Consider the following 13,666-nt stretch of genomic DNA (forward strand, 5'->3'; position numbering starts at 1 on the left):
GTTCCTTGTCCTTTTTTTAGACGTGTGCCGACCGGTCTAACTATGATTATTACTTGTTTGGGATTATATGTGACGGGAAAACCTGGCAAAACAATGAGAAATAACCTGTCTTTTTTTTTATTTGCATAGTGATAGATGCTCATATTAATCAGACAAAATTATCACGTTATAATGGAAATTCTCCCTGAACACCCCAAAAAATTGTCAAAAAAGAATGAATAATGAAAGAATGATAATCTCATCTCAATACACTCCTTTGAATTATAGGCCTGTATAATGAAGCGCAAAGTTGATATACTTGCCAGAAGCCATGACTGGTGAGCCATGAAGCTTGAAAAATGAGAGCTTTGATGCAGGGTATGTTCTTAAGCCAGATAAGAGTTTATTCAGGCCAAATTAATATTCTACAGTATAACACAATATAGGAACGTGGACAATTCAATGTTGATTGTCGATATACTGCCAACAACGTTTTTAAACATTAACTTCAAATGTGAAATACATCAAGCTATAAACAAAAGGTTTAACATATTTTAGTTCAAGTATATTCACCAGAAGTGCATATTGTGTATAAACTATTCTTCATTGCTTACTTGTTTTTTTGCATTGCTTCCACACTATTCAACAATGAGCAAACACTTTTTAAACGCATATAAGGAATCACATTTCTGATGTGGTGTCATCAACACTTTCCAAACATTCTACCTGTCAAGTAAATAAAACCACACAATTAGCACATTATACAATACCTCGTCACACAAACTGAACAAGCCTCCTGGAGTACCTGAGTTGAGTAGCATGCTTTCCTGGGAACACATCTTCCTGAAATTGCCTTCAACAAGGCTTCACGAAGAGAGGCCGCCAGCTCATGAGTATCACTTACCTATGCACATGCGAAAAGACTGTAGTCATCTCGAAAAGTACAACGTGTGCTTAGCATTAAAATGTCACCTGCATGCGACTCATGCAGGCCTTTCTGAAGGTCAGGTTGGTGCTGTAGCTCACAATACGAATGGATGCGCTGAGAATGACCTCAGCAGACGAAAGCAGTTTCTCTCGGTCCTTTGAACACACGTAAAACGACATTTATTATTCATCTGACAGTTGTGTGTGTGTCTAAGCGTCCACTTGCCTTCTTTCTGCGATCTTGAGCCTTCAGTGCGTTATTTATCTCCGTGTCAAGCGCTCCTGTGACTGCCCGCCTGTTATTGTTTAGAATGTCCTCCAGATGGCGCTCGGTGAGAGCATCGGTAACTAAGATGACAAAGCGAATCCTAAAAATGTCTCCTCTCCAGCAGAACACGGATTCCTACCACTATAGTTTGTGTTCATTAGTCCCTTACACATGAAGTCTGAGAGGTGCGAAGCAAATGGGTCAGTGTGCTGCAGGAAGAGGAAGATCTGGAGTTTCTGTTTTACAGGTTGCAAATGTGTCTTTTTCTCAGGTTCCTGACAGCTTCCGTTCTCCACAGCATAAACAATGCTGCCTTCATGTGATGGATCTGCAGAGGAAGATTTAAGCAAAGAAATTATTAAATACACTATACACATAAAACAATAGTGCGGACTACTTGGGGGATTCTCATTTCATTGTTGCAAATGTGCAAAGCCTTCCAGGAGAAAGTTATGAAAAGATTATGGTGTGTGGTCGAATGTCTTTAGAAAGTGTAATTGAATGACAATTATCATGTTCATAATATTTAAGCAGCTTGATACAAAATCAAAACAAACGTTTTGTTCTCGCAACCACAGTGGGCAAGCATACACAGAAGTGAAAATATGAAAAAAGCAAATTTACAAATTAGTATAATGTCTTGAGAAATACAAATTGTAAAAATTTATGTGGCAATATTTTGCTGATGCACCTTGGTCAGTGGCAAGTATGAGGGATAACTCTGGGAACAAGAGGACAAAGCAAACACAAGCTTGCTCTAAGTCTTTCTCAAACCTGGAAGTAATTTTATGCACCAGAACAGGCACCCAGAGCTTGTTAAAATAATTTGGAACAGATCTTTTGTTCAGCAGAAGAAAAAACATGCCATTCCAAGAAATGTCAACTGTTTTCTCGCCACTTCGTTGCTGCTGAGTACTAAGCAGATTGAATGCATCTCAGCTGTTTTGCCTTTATTTGCAGACGACTGATTTCCAAGACACAATTAATAATTGCGTTTCACTGTCAGTTAAATAGAGATGTAACGCGCATGTAGTATTTTCTTCCCAAAAGGGGAACAATTATTCAGTAAAATTTGGTCACACATTCAATTAAGGCTTTAACAAATCATTTCAAGACAGTTTGCGGTTTGCATTTACTCTTTTGCAAACATAAGGCTCCTACACTGTTAGCTTGGATGTCATGTTTAAGTCTGTAAAGTTTGAAAGTATTCCTCTTAAAATGTAGCCGTGTTCTGGAAATGATAAATCTGTGTGTGCTGATCCTTGTAAAATTGACGTCAACCTGTGTAAAACGGGTAGGGAAGGATTTGTCGTCCTGATTCCTGGCAGTCCAGATGAGCTGGAAGGTTTCGTAAGAAGGCGAAGGGGAATGTCATGGGAACATTTGTAGGGGTGTAGGTCAAAATCTCACCACAGATTAAAGAACTCAATGTTTGTCTCCTTGAAGTATTTTTATAAAGGTGATAAACCCACAACAAAAACAAATTAAAGGATACTTCCACATGGGTAAGAAGAGTTTCCAGATTGGGGTACTGCAGCACACACGGTGACAGCAGGGCCACAAGCTGCATGCTGAGTTCGCCATACAGGCCGCGGTCCATGGTCTCAGGTGGGATGCTGAGAGGTATAATGGTACCCTGGACTGGGTGGCCACCAGAACACCAGCATCCATTCTTCACCATCGTGCTGGTGCTTCAAACCCACAGAGATGGATAGAGAGTTAAACAAACATCAAATGCCTTTTTTTTTTTTTACATACGGGTAAAAAAGCTTTTATATTGTTTAGCTGTTGGTTAGCTTAAAAACATTTTTTTAGCTACATCAAAGGTGCACAAATAAATGGTACACCACTACAACAACCAATAATACTGTATAATGATGAAAATATATCATTCTGTGAGTGTCAATCAAAACCATAGTACAAAATGCAGAATTTGTGCTGATCACAACAAGAACTGGACTGCCAGATACTGACAAGGAAGTACAGGTGATATCCAACATCAGCGATTGTTTCGTTGCCAGTGTAAGTCTTCTTGTGAAACTTGCGCTGCAAGAAGAACAACATTACGTTGTCAAGATCGTGTTCATAGTTACTACTTGAATGCAAAATTTTCTCCCATTGTCTTGTCTTATGCAATGAAATTGCGGTGAAGTTAAAAATGTGTTGGATGAAACCAATGCAATGAAGACAACTAGATTTAATATTGAAGAGTATTAATTACAGATACATCAATAATACATACCTAAATTCCTGCTGAATGGTCTGCTGGGGGAATTTGCATCGCAGGTGCACTCTGATCTAAGATTTTATCATAATTTTTAAACATCCTTACACTCTACTTGAGAACAAGAATTTGTAAACATGTCTGAACCATGAACCATGCCTACCGCTGCATTGGCCAGACTAAATGTGCTCAGGAAAGCTTTGATACGGGCAAAGCACTCAGGAGTGAAGCATCCTAAATCCTTTACCTATGCAGCATAAGGAGAGTTTAAAAAAGTGTCTTGAACTGAAAAAGAAACTACTTTGTATGAGATATATGTCAACAATTTTGTGGTGTTTTTACCTGAAAAGAAAGAACTACTTTCAGCGAGCCATGCATGTCAGTGAAAGCGCGCAGATCCTCTGTGTCAGGCTCAGGAATAGATCCTGCAGAGGGAAACTTCAAATCTGTGAGGACTTATGCAACAGGGAGAGGAGAAAAAAAAAACGTTTTCCCTTAGCGACATGACTGTCAGCATTTGTGAACTATATATGTGAGTGTAGTACATACTATCTAGTAGTGTTTCCGCTTGGATTCTTCTCCATTTGGGACCCGCAGCTGCAACTACAGTATATATGGAGGACACTTTTTTTTTCTTTAACTTTGTTTAGGTTTTCTATCAAGAACGGATGTAAATGACTGCAGGCTAGACTATGTTCTTGTTGCTGTTTTTTTTTTTTTTAAAGTGAGGAAATTAATAGATAATTAGTCCCTCAAATCTTCTGTACACATTGTAGATGTTTATTATAGAGTAAGTGAAACAACCAATCCCATCAAATATACAGTATTGTTGCAATGCAGTGTAAGATTGAGTATTTGTTGAGGAATTCTTCATCCTCCCTGGGGAAAATATGACAAATTAGGAGTAGACATTCTAGTGCAGTATTACATTTCATTAGATAATAAACAAGTGTTTATTTATTTTATTATATAACAGTTATTTATTTATTAGTGTTACGATGATTTACCAGCATTTAGTAGTTATTATTTGCCTCGTTGTGCTCCTGTTAGATTTAGCTGAGAACGCATCTCGAATTTATAAACAATTCCAAATAACAACTTACCGGTGCAATTTGCGGCTTCTGGCTCAGGCCAGAGAAGGACCAAAAGTCCCCCTTGGCTGTGCCCTTTCTTTCCCAAAAGTATAAAGAGCCGCAACGCCTAGAGGACGAGGAAAATTACAGTTACTGTACTACAAACATAGCATGCTAAAATGCAGCTATGCTAATTCTCGCTAGAATATGTATACTGAACTATGAATATCATCTTAAATTTTGAAGAGAGCTCCCGACAATACAACGGTAAATGATACCTTTTGTTTCGAATTAGGTGTTCTTCTTTTATTTTAAAAACACATTACCTGTTTTATTTGTTCTAGCATCTTGAAGATAGGTGTGCCAGACAGCCAGCAACAGGTGCTGTTAACTAAATAGCTATCATTTGATTATGTCACCGAACCTATAAGAAATAACATCATGTTATATCGTTCTGAGGACATCGCTATGGCTTTATTTTGGTATATTTATACCAATACTAAACTTCCTTAGGCTATGTTTATTGCAATCATTTAAGTTAGTATCTATTTTTGTAATTTTGCAACATTACGTGACTTGGAAAACGAATTGAAAAAAAAGTTTCATTAACCATATTATTAAAAAAACACACACAGAGTTGTTTAGTCAAGGTAATTAAGAGAATAATACAGGAAAAACTACAAACAAAGCTGATCCTGACTTTTCCGGTCTGTGTTATTCTTAATTTTAAACAGTTAAGATATCAGAACTTGACAATGATGACCAAATGAAACTTGGAAAATGCAATTTGCAACGTCTTTAATTAAATCAAGGAGCATAAAAGAGAAAACAGCAGGATACAAAAGACAAACACAAACACTTATGTTCTAGTTCATCCAGCATATTCTCCTTCAATAAAAGTTACTGCCCAGCTTTCTCAGACCACTCCCTGTATCCTCCAGCATAATTACGTGCACTGAAACACAAGAAGACAAATGAATGAAAACATGCAACAATGCAAGAAGCGTAAATAGAACAGGGATCACCAACGTTTTCGAAACTGAGAGCTACAGTATTTCTCAGAGAATATGTTGGCCTTGCCTATAAGTCGGCAGCCCCTTTTTTCAACTTCAGTTTGGGTGATTTTTACAAAATCGCGATTATATGTCTACCCCTGACTTTAGTGCTTAATAAGATATTAACCCCCTAATATGGGGGTTGAAAATGAGGAAAAAAAACTTGACATGTACTTGGTGAAATACTGTACTTTGGTACTGAGTAATGCAAAGAGTTACCAATTTGATACACACTTCTGAAATGTAGAATTTGCTCAATGTATCTATTACAATGTTATGGTTATAGGTTAATTAATGTTATATCCATTTATGTGAAGACACTGATCATGTTCATGTTTTTCTAACAATAATTAAAAATCAGCTTTAATATGTAAATCAAGTGTAATACATGATGTAAATGGAATATAGGTAGAATTGTTTGTAAAATTCCTAGAAAAAACACAAAGTTCTATCACTTGTATGCTACAGTATTTGAAGAACAAGCCCGCGGGCGACTAATGTGATCCTTGGGGGCTACCTAGTGCCTGCAGGCACAGCATTGGTGACCCCTGAAATAGAATATGTTGACAACCATTTGAAGCGCATATGGCAGTATTTCACCAGGTACTGTACTTTATGAGCTTCAGTAATTGTCTTACTTCAAGTAGCCAAGTTGATTTGCTTTGTCTGTGGCCGTTGCCCCTCGTTTTCCCATCTGGCAGTGAAATACCAGTTGTGAGCAGTCCAGCGGAGGCTTGGTGACTCCGTATTTTGCCTTGAAGGCTTCTGGTTCCAATCTAAAGGCGTCTTGTACTTTATCAACTGAGTTATTGAAGCAAAATGACATGGAAACTTTTAATATAAGAAAGATGAGTTGACTTGCACAGCGAAATACTATCGTAGGCTAAGAAGCATTCTTGTTTTGGATGACTATACTGTATTTAGTAAATTATACTGAAGGAGCTGACCTGGGATATGAAGAGATCCGGGTATTCGTCCCATGTCCACTTCTTCCTGAGTACGGACATCGACAAGAAGGAGGTTTTGGCCTTTTTCCATTAGTGCTTTCAGATCATCGTATGATATATCTTTAGTGCCTATAAAGCACAAAGAAATATAACAAAGTTGAATGCACCAAATAAATGTCTGTATTTTCATTTAGGACAAACCTCAAATGATAGGACACAAATACAGGGTGTGAAGCAATTCTAGCATAACTTGAGTGATAACATTCCACACCAAACTACAAACTGAAGAATTAAACAATTCCTCATTGGGCCTGCACCAATGAGCACAAGTCATGTGTTCAAAAATGACCGGCAGTACTTACAGTACAACATTAAAACAAATAAAAATATTTTCAAAAATTAGCTAAAGTCTGAAGTTGGAAATGTGTTTTTTGAAGTTGAAAGACAGTAGCTAGTGCGATAGATCGGGAGCTAGATGGACAAATACTGATGTGCAATAGATGTATAATAAATAGGTAGTAATAAGCTGTCGTTAGGTTTGCTACATGCCAAAGTTCAAATTTAATACATTTGTGTGTGTTTCTTTGGCATTACTTCGAGGACGTTTCTCCATAGCCCGGTGCCTCCAAACTTTGGGTCGGCTATCACTTGCTGCTTGAATGCTTTGCAAAGTCACTGCTTATCCATCCAGTGACAAAGCAACAAACATCGTGTTTTTACAAGAATGCTTTATTGCCCATAGTTCTTTGCTCGCTTTTAACCGATCGATGCAGTTCAAAACAATACATTATACGAAAGTACACGGTTGTGTAAAGTTAAAGTTAAAAAAAAAATAGAACATCAATGCAAATGCCTTTCATCCCCAAAGGAATATAATATACAGTAAATATTTAGTGTTATGGTGTACACTCACCTGCCATTCTCGTAGGTATGGCTCAAGCTCAGTTTGCTCCTCTGACTATACCTTCTTCCGGGTGTTCTCTGTGATCAATCATTGGTCAATTTTCCGACTGAAGGCGGGACTTGCATGATCCTCAACCAATAATGTTAATGATTTAGTGTTATTCATAAACGGAGAAAAATAAATACTAATAATCATGCTTTAATAGCAATATAAAAATATGGTTTTGATATATTAGGGCACTTTTACCATAATATTTAGCAGAAAGGGAATCAAATGAGGCATCACATAAAAGTACTGTATATCCTTCTCAACCAATGTTTATTTCTTTCTCCCTGAACGTTATCTCCCATCACATTTAACAAAAGGTCCACAACTGGAGACGTTTTAACCCGTATAAAGCAAAACACAAGATACTCAGTTTTTCTCCACACAGGATTATTTTATTACCAAAATTTCAGTTATTTACCACAAAAATATTAACAAAACTGCACTAGAATTCTACACAAGTCAATTGCCAGCAAAAACAGGTAGTTCTAGCCCTGAAATGTAAAGTATTTAAAAAGAAAACAAAACAAACCCTGATCATTTACTTTCTATATTTACACATTTCCTGATATGGTAAATTATCATCTTGCGGAATGTTTCTCCATCATTGGTCTGTCTGGATCACAATGTGCCTTCTGTGCTGTATGATGGGTTTCCGAGTCCATCAGCTGAGTCTCTCTTTGCGTTTCTGTTTTTATGACACCTCCAGAAAATCACGGCTGCGATGAGAAGCAAGAGAAGAATTCCTCCCCCGATAATACCTGCTAACACTTCGTAGTCTGATGAAGAGGGAGGGTCATATCGCATGCAAGAAAACTCTGTGGGCATGCTGTGTCCTGCTTTATTAACTGCCTCCACACACACCTTGGTTCCAACCTCCAATGACCCGACCAAACCTTGCCGTGAAGCTTCCCCAAACTCTGTGACATTTCCGTCTTTCCCTTCCACCACCACTCTGTATTGAGTCACCACAGATGTTGGAGCGCACCACTTGACCTCAACTTTACCCCTGTGCACCCCTTTATGGATTGGCATCAGTGCATGCAAGCGCGGTGGATGAGGAGGCTGATCAACCCCACTGATGCCAGGGCAGAGACAACCAGTCTCCGCCAACAGCTTGGCACAGGGCACCTGATTCTCCAAGCAGGGGTTAAATTTGCAGATCTCCCGCTGTAGGAACTGCATCCTTGTGGTGGCGAGTACCTCTGGAGAATGTTCGTTAGAGGAGTCTTCCTCTTGTTCATATACCTCATCGTAATCTGCACCTATTCCAGTCAGAAATGTGAAACGTGGACGAGTGATGGGAGGAGCTGTAGAAGCAGCGTCAGTGACAAGGTGGGAGTGAAGGTGAGTCCAGGCACTCAGGAAAAGGAGAAGCACAGTTGGGTTCCAATGTAGTGATGTCATGTCTGTTGAAAGATATCACAAGGGTTGTTAGCAATACTGGTGCAATAACAGTAGCTAATTTTGACCAATGCCCTGATACATTTGAAACATCACAATCTGTCAAAGTGTTGGCCTAATACATACCTAATACAATAATTCTAAATATGGAGATTATGGAGCGCTTGTCACGTTAGAAAATAGTGTTTAAATGTTGGATGTCAGTACTTGTCAAAAGTTTGGAAACAGACTAAAATTCTGTTTTTCATTTATCCATACATTTAACCCTATGGGCAAAAGAGGTTTGCTCTATTTATTTTTGTATCATTCTTTGAAAAGGTTGTAGCTTGATATTGGTTAGACACAAAGGGATACTGTGGTAAATGTTGTTTGGTGCAATTTTGCTACTTTGGCGCTCAAAGTTAAATCAATATTGAAGTTTTCCAGAAATTCCTGACTATATGTAGCAACATTCAAGTAATCTTTGTTTTTTCAGTTCATAACTATGCATTTTCAAGACGTAATGACTTGATTTTTTTAAACTTAATTTAATTAAATTAAACTAAATTATGGTTAAACTAAATTTTTAGGTCTCCCAAACATGTAATCAATGAGAGAAATACTTTTTTATTCTGACTTTTATCTGCAGTGTTCTTGGCACTTTAGATATTTAAAAAAAAAGGTTTCTCTCTCTCTCTCTCTCTCTCTCTCTCTCTCTCTCTCTCTATCTATCTATCTATCTATCTACACAGCTATCTATACAGCTATCTAACTAACTAACTAAATAAGGATTTTAAGTTGATGTTACATTAGTGCAGCGGTATCCAATGTAAAGTGTGACTTTTCGAAATTATGCAAATAAAGAAAAATAGCATAATATGCATTAATGTTCTCCAAAACAGGTAGAACAACATAGTACAAATGGTACAACTAACTAACTAACACATTAGTCAGCGAAGGTGTATCTGATACAAAGTATCTATTTTGAAAATAATGTTCTTAATGCTTTAAAGAGAAATAAAATAAATATAGTTAAGAAAAATGCCTCAAAAACATTAGGTACAATACAAATCATCATAATTTTCTTTTTCAAAGTTTGTTGGTAATAGCACAAAAACCTGTGCGAATATAGGTTGGTGCTTTACCGAATTTGAACGTGGAAAATGTTTTACAAAGAAATGTGCACACAAACAAATATATCAGAGCTTTTCAAATGATAATGTTTAGGTCTATTGCTGGAGTCACACCAAATGAGTGCGCTGACAAGCTCGGTGGTTTCCGTGGGAACTTAGTGGTAATCCAAGTGTAACAAAAACTGTTCCAGATGATCGGTTTGTTTGAATGCCAACATGGCTTACTCAATCACAAAGAATTAACCACTGCATTGTTTTGCATTTTAGCTAAAGAAAATCAGTTTACTATACCTGTTTGATGATGGTGAATATTTGAAGTATCTTCTCAGTTGTTCCTCATGAGTGTGCTTACCGTTTTATGTTCTCACTGTGAGTTTCTAAAAACTTTCCTCCTCCTCTTCCACCTCCGCCTCCTCCTCAACGTTCCCTCTTTTTCTCCCCTTGGTGCCTCTCCCTCCCCCCTGCTCTCTTTCACATGCTGTCTCTGCTCATTTTTTTTTCCACCATGCTGCCTTTCTCAACAGTGTTTCAAGCTACAATAACACTTTTATATGTCTTTAGTGGATTTAGTATAAGCGTGTGTTTTCAGGACTGGGGTGTGTTGTATTTCCATCAGCGTGCGCACAGCTCTGCATACTAATTGTTTTACTGCATAGAAAAGGCGGTCACTTTGTGTGTGTGTGTGTGTGTGTTGTGTTTTTGCAGCTGTTGCTCATTATTTAAGCTAAATGCAGTGTTAAACACTTCCGGCAAACTATCCAGGTGTTCTTGTAAAAAGGACATTACGGTCAGCATCACTGTGTGCTTTTGAGAGTAGGGGGTGAGGAATGTGTGCATGTTTATTTCTAATAGTCTCCATCCAGCTCTTGAAGGTCCTGTTGTGAGTTAAGAGGAAGGATGAATGCTAGCCCCTTTGTGGGGTAAGGCTGGCAAAGATTGCAAGTTCCTCTGTCTTATTCATGAAAGAAAGTGGGAAAAAAAACTATGCCTTCTTTTACTGGACTTACATCATTTTTTCCTACAAATAAAGGTTTTTTTTTTTACAGAAAAACACTCACCGTCATGTAAAAACAAATGACATCTAAGCGAGATCGTGTGAATGTGAACTTTCTTGCTTTAATCTATTCAAGTTCATTTGAAGGGAAGCCTATTTGATAACAACAACTATAGAAGTAATAAATTATTGAGAAGATTAAACAACTCTTTGAAGACTTCAGCCAAATTGTGTGGACTTGAAAGGTTGTACTGTTTGCACATTACACACGACACCAAAAAATGTGGTGTTTAGATGGTCTGTACAGTTGTGTGCATGCATGGATATATTCACCAGATGTACTGGATGAGAAAGAATTTGTGTGAGTGTGTCAAATGTTAACTATACCAACAACGACAGAGTATGAACAGATGGAAATCATTGACGGTCAGGCGAAACATACAAAATGGTTATACAAACAAGCAATCAATTTAGAATGAGTCCGAAGTTGTCTTCCGCCTTTCATAATTCACACAGCATCACATTCAGAGAATTGCTTATGATTGCATAGTGTTGCTTATGATTCATAGAAGGTGTGGGAGTGCAGGGAAGCAAGAAGTGCATATTTTTTATTAACAGGAGTAAGGGACAAAGGCTCTTACAATTTTGAGACTAACCTTTTTATGAAAACATAGCAAGGTCGCTTTATCACACACTTTTTTGTATGTTTTTAGATAGTGTTGGCTATGAGACAACCATCTCCTCCAGCCCCCATTGACCCTTCTGTTCAGAAATGTGGGTGCTGATATGTTTCACAAACGTGTAACTAGATGGTACACGTCGCTGTGCCTTATCAGACTGACTCATTTCAGTCTTTTCTGAATGGTCCCTTCACAATCTGAATTCTTTTTATTTTTTAATTTAATGTTTGTATTTAAAATTTTGGCATATTCATCTTTCAGTGGTGAGCATCATCTACTAGTCCCTTCTTTTCATACACTTTGCACATTGCAGGGCAATTGCCGGGCACACAGAGACGAACAACGTTTGAGTATTTTATTGCCATTGAGAAATCTAGTGTCATAAAGAAAACCATGACTATTGTTTTAGGAAGTGCTAGATGCAGTAAAGACACCCCACACAATGATGACAAACTTATGACACTTGAATGAGAGCGCTTACAATACATATTTTTCTATGTACAGTGACGCGGTAAGGATCGTGGCTGGCGAGACACTGATTGGTCATTAGTCAGGTTTATACATTTTTATGTGTAACAGAGTGACATATTTTCCATTTATATTAGCAGCATCAGCAATACAGTAAAAACTGGTCTCAACAAATGCATCAGCAGTACAGCACACATGCAGTATGTAGTTCAAAGTCTCAAATTCTCAAAAACATGACCGTTTTCTGGCCCTATCCAGCTGATTTCTAAAATAGAGACGGTAGCAAAGAAAAAGAAAGCATGAAAACATGACAGCAATGATATTGTGACAATTTTAATACATGTTTTATTCCTGATCCATACTACTAGACACACTTGTAAATTAAGACAACATGACTGAACAAATGCTGTGAAAAATTAAAGCAACTGGAAGCTCAAACAGATTTTCACCTCACCAAATCTGGCCCTTTTTGCAAAAGATTTGAACATCTCTGCTGTATATATTTTTTAAATGGGATAGAACATTTTTTTTCTGACATGCTGAAAAGTTTGGTTTGGGTTTTAATTAGGCTTTTCACAGCAGTCATTTTGACTAATAGATAGCAAACTGGAACAAATACAGTTAGCAGTATTTTGCAAGAAAAAAATACTGAACTACTCATTAGAATTCATTACCTAAAGAATTTGGTGAATATCTTAAAAAGAAAGTTTTTTCACAATGTACTCGAGTTATATTCTTGTCACTCAGCATTTACTTTTTCGGTGTTTCATTTCAACCTACAGAAAAATAAGAAACGGGTGACAAAGTCTTGAATCTTAGTTCCCTTGGAAATTGGAATACAGTATTATAATTGTTTGTTTGTGCTCATGAGAGGAAAAAGACAGTGAATGTTTTTCTGTGTTTTATTGCATTTTGTCCTAATATTTAACAAAGGAGATTGAATATTTGTCAAAAGAGATCGTGCCTATTCAAATGCGATTCCCTGACAGCAATGGAGTGTGATGGTACCAAAGTGGTGGTGCATTTTTCTGAAAATGTTTTCAAGCTGTTGGACAGTTACAAATATTTATAAAAAACATTTGTGTATCTTTGGCAGATCTCTTTGCTCTGCGAGGGGACATTTGTGTGCAAGGACATTGCAGCATTGCTACGGACACCAATCTATTGTCTGTCTAAGGCTTTTGCATAAGAATATAATCCACGGATAAGGCGCTTATCTCCTGGAAGAAAAGGAGAAAAGAAGTATATGAATGAATTACAACATGAATTAAAGGTGAAAATTATTTAATTCTTTTCCCTTTGCCACATGTTCTTTTATATCTACTGAGCACTGCTCCTTGTTCTGGAGTAATAAAGAGAATAGAGAGATTAGTCACTCCAAGATGAAAGTCAACACAATGCTCAAGTTGTGCAATACAAGATAGTAGACACAATCTAGATTCCGCAGCTGATACCGTTGTTGAGTCTTCAGCGGTTTGCCCATGTGATGTCTCCAGTTTCGTAAAATTTCATTTTATTCGAGTTCAATTCTGTAAGTCAGATCAGAGAATGTTTATGTAATATTTGATTCCGCTGCGGGTAGATAA

At 37.4% G+C, this 13,666-nt stretch overlaps 3 protein-coding genes across 4 annotated transcripts; all 3 read right to left on the bottom strand.

Moving 5' to 3' along the window:
* Positions 1-377: 377 nt before the first annotated feature.
* On the bottom strand, positions 378-4,862 carry top6bl (TOP6B like initiator of meiotic double strand breaks). Of its 2 annotated transcripts, XM_088431574.1 has the most exons (14): positions 4,798-4,862; positions 4,502-4,598; positions 3,948-4,001; positions 3,741-3,853; positions 3,562-3,645; positions 3,417-3,472; positions 3,149-3,220; positions 2,670-2,865; positions 2,456-2,579; positions 1,344-1,502; positions 1,133-1,254; positions 952-1,062; positions 785-883; positions 378-705 (listed from the first exon to the last, which is right to left on the bottom strand). In XM_088431574.1, the coding sequence occupies exons 1-14, from the start codon at positions 4,816-4,818 to the stop codon at positions 661-663; spliced, it is 1,353 nt and encodes a 450-aa protein (XP_088287700.1). In that variant the 5' UTR covers positions 4,819-4,862; the 3' UTR covers positions 378-660. The 2 variants fall into 2 exon arrangements, with proteins under 2 accessions (XP_088287700.1, XP_088287701.1); XM_088431575.1 differs by lacking the exon at positions 3,948-4,001 and having other exon boundaries at positions 3,741-3,823.
* A 390-nt stretch (positions 4,863-5,252) lies between these two features.
* Positions 5,253-7,456, bottom strand: LOC148413694 (thiosulfate:glutathione sulfurtransferase-like). Its single transcript, XM_088430567.1, has 4 exons — positions 7,387-7,456; positions 6,474-6,602; positions 6,165-6,327; positions 5,253-5,426 (listed from the first exon to the last, which is right to left on the bottom strand). The coding sequence occupies exons 1-4, from the start codon at positions 7,391-7,393 to the stop codon at positions 5,372-5,374; spliced, it is 354 nt and encodes a 117-aa protein (XP_088286693.1). The 5' UTR covers positions 7,394-7,456; the 3' UTR covers positions 5,253-5,371.
* A 334-nt stretch (positions 7,457-7,790) lies between these two features.
* LOC148413695 (LRRN4 C-terminal-like protein) lies at positions 7,791-10,374 on the bottom strand. The gene is made up of 2 exons (XM_088430566.1): positions 10,230-10,374; positions 7,791-8,831 (listed from the first exon to the last, which is right to left on the bottom strand). The coding sequence occupies exon 2, from the start codon at positions 8,827-8,829 to the stop codon at positions 8,044-8,046; it is 786 nt and encodes a 261-aa protein (XP_088286692.1). The 5' UTR covers positions 8,830-8,831; positions 10,230-10,374; the 3' UTR covers positions 7,791-8,043.
* Between the last annotated feature and the right edge of the window lie 3,292 nt (positions 10,375-13,666).

The sequence above is a fragment of the Hippichthys cyanospilos genome, chromosome 13 (assembly GCF_059441005.1).
Source record: "Hippichthys cyanospilos isolate Australia breed blue-spotted pipefish chromosome 13, RoL_Hcya_1.0, whole genome shotgun sequence".
NCBI lineage: Eukaryota > Metazoa > Chordata > Actinopteri > Syngnathiformes > Syngnathidae > Hippichthys > Hippichthys cyanospilos.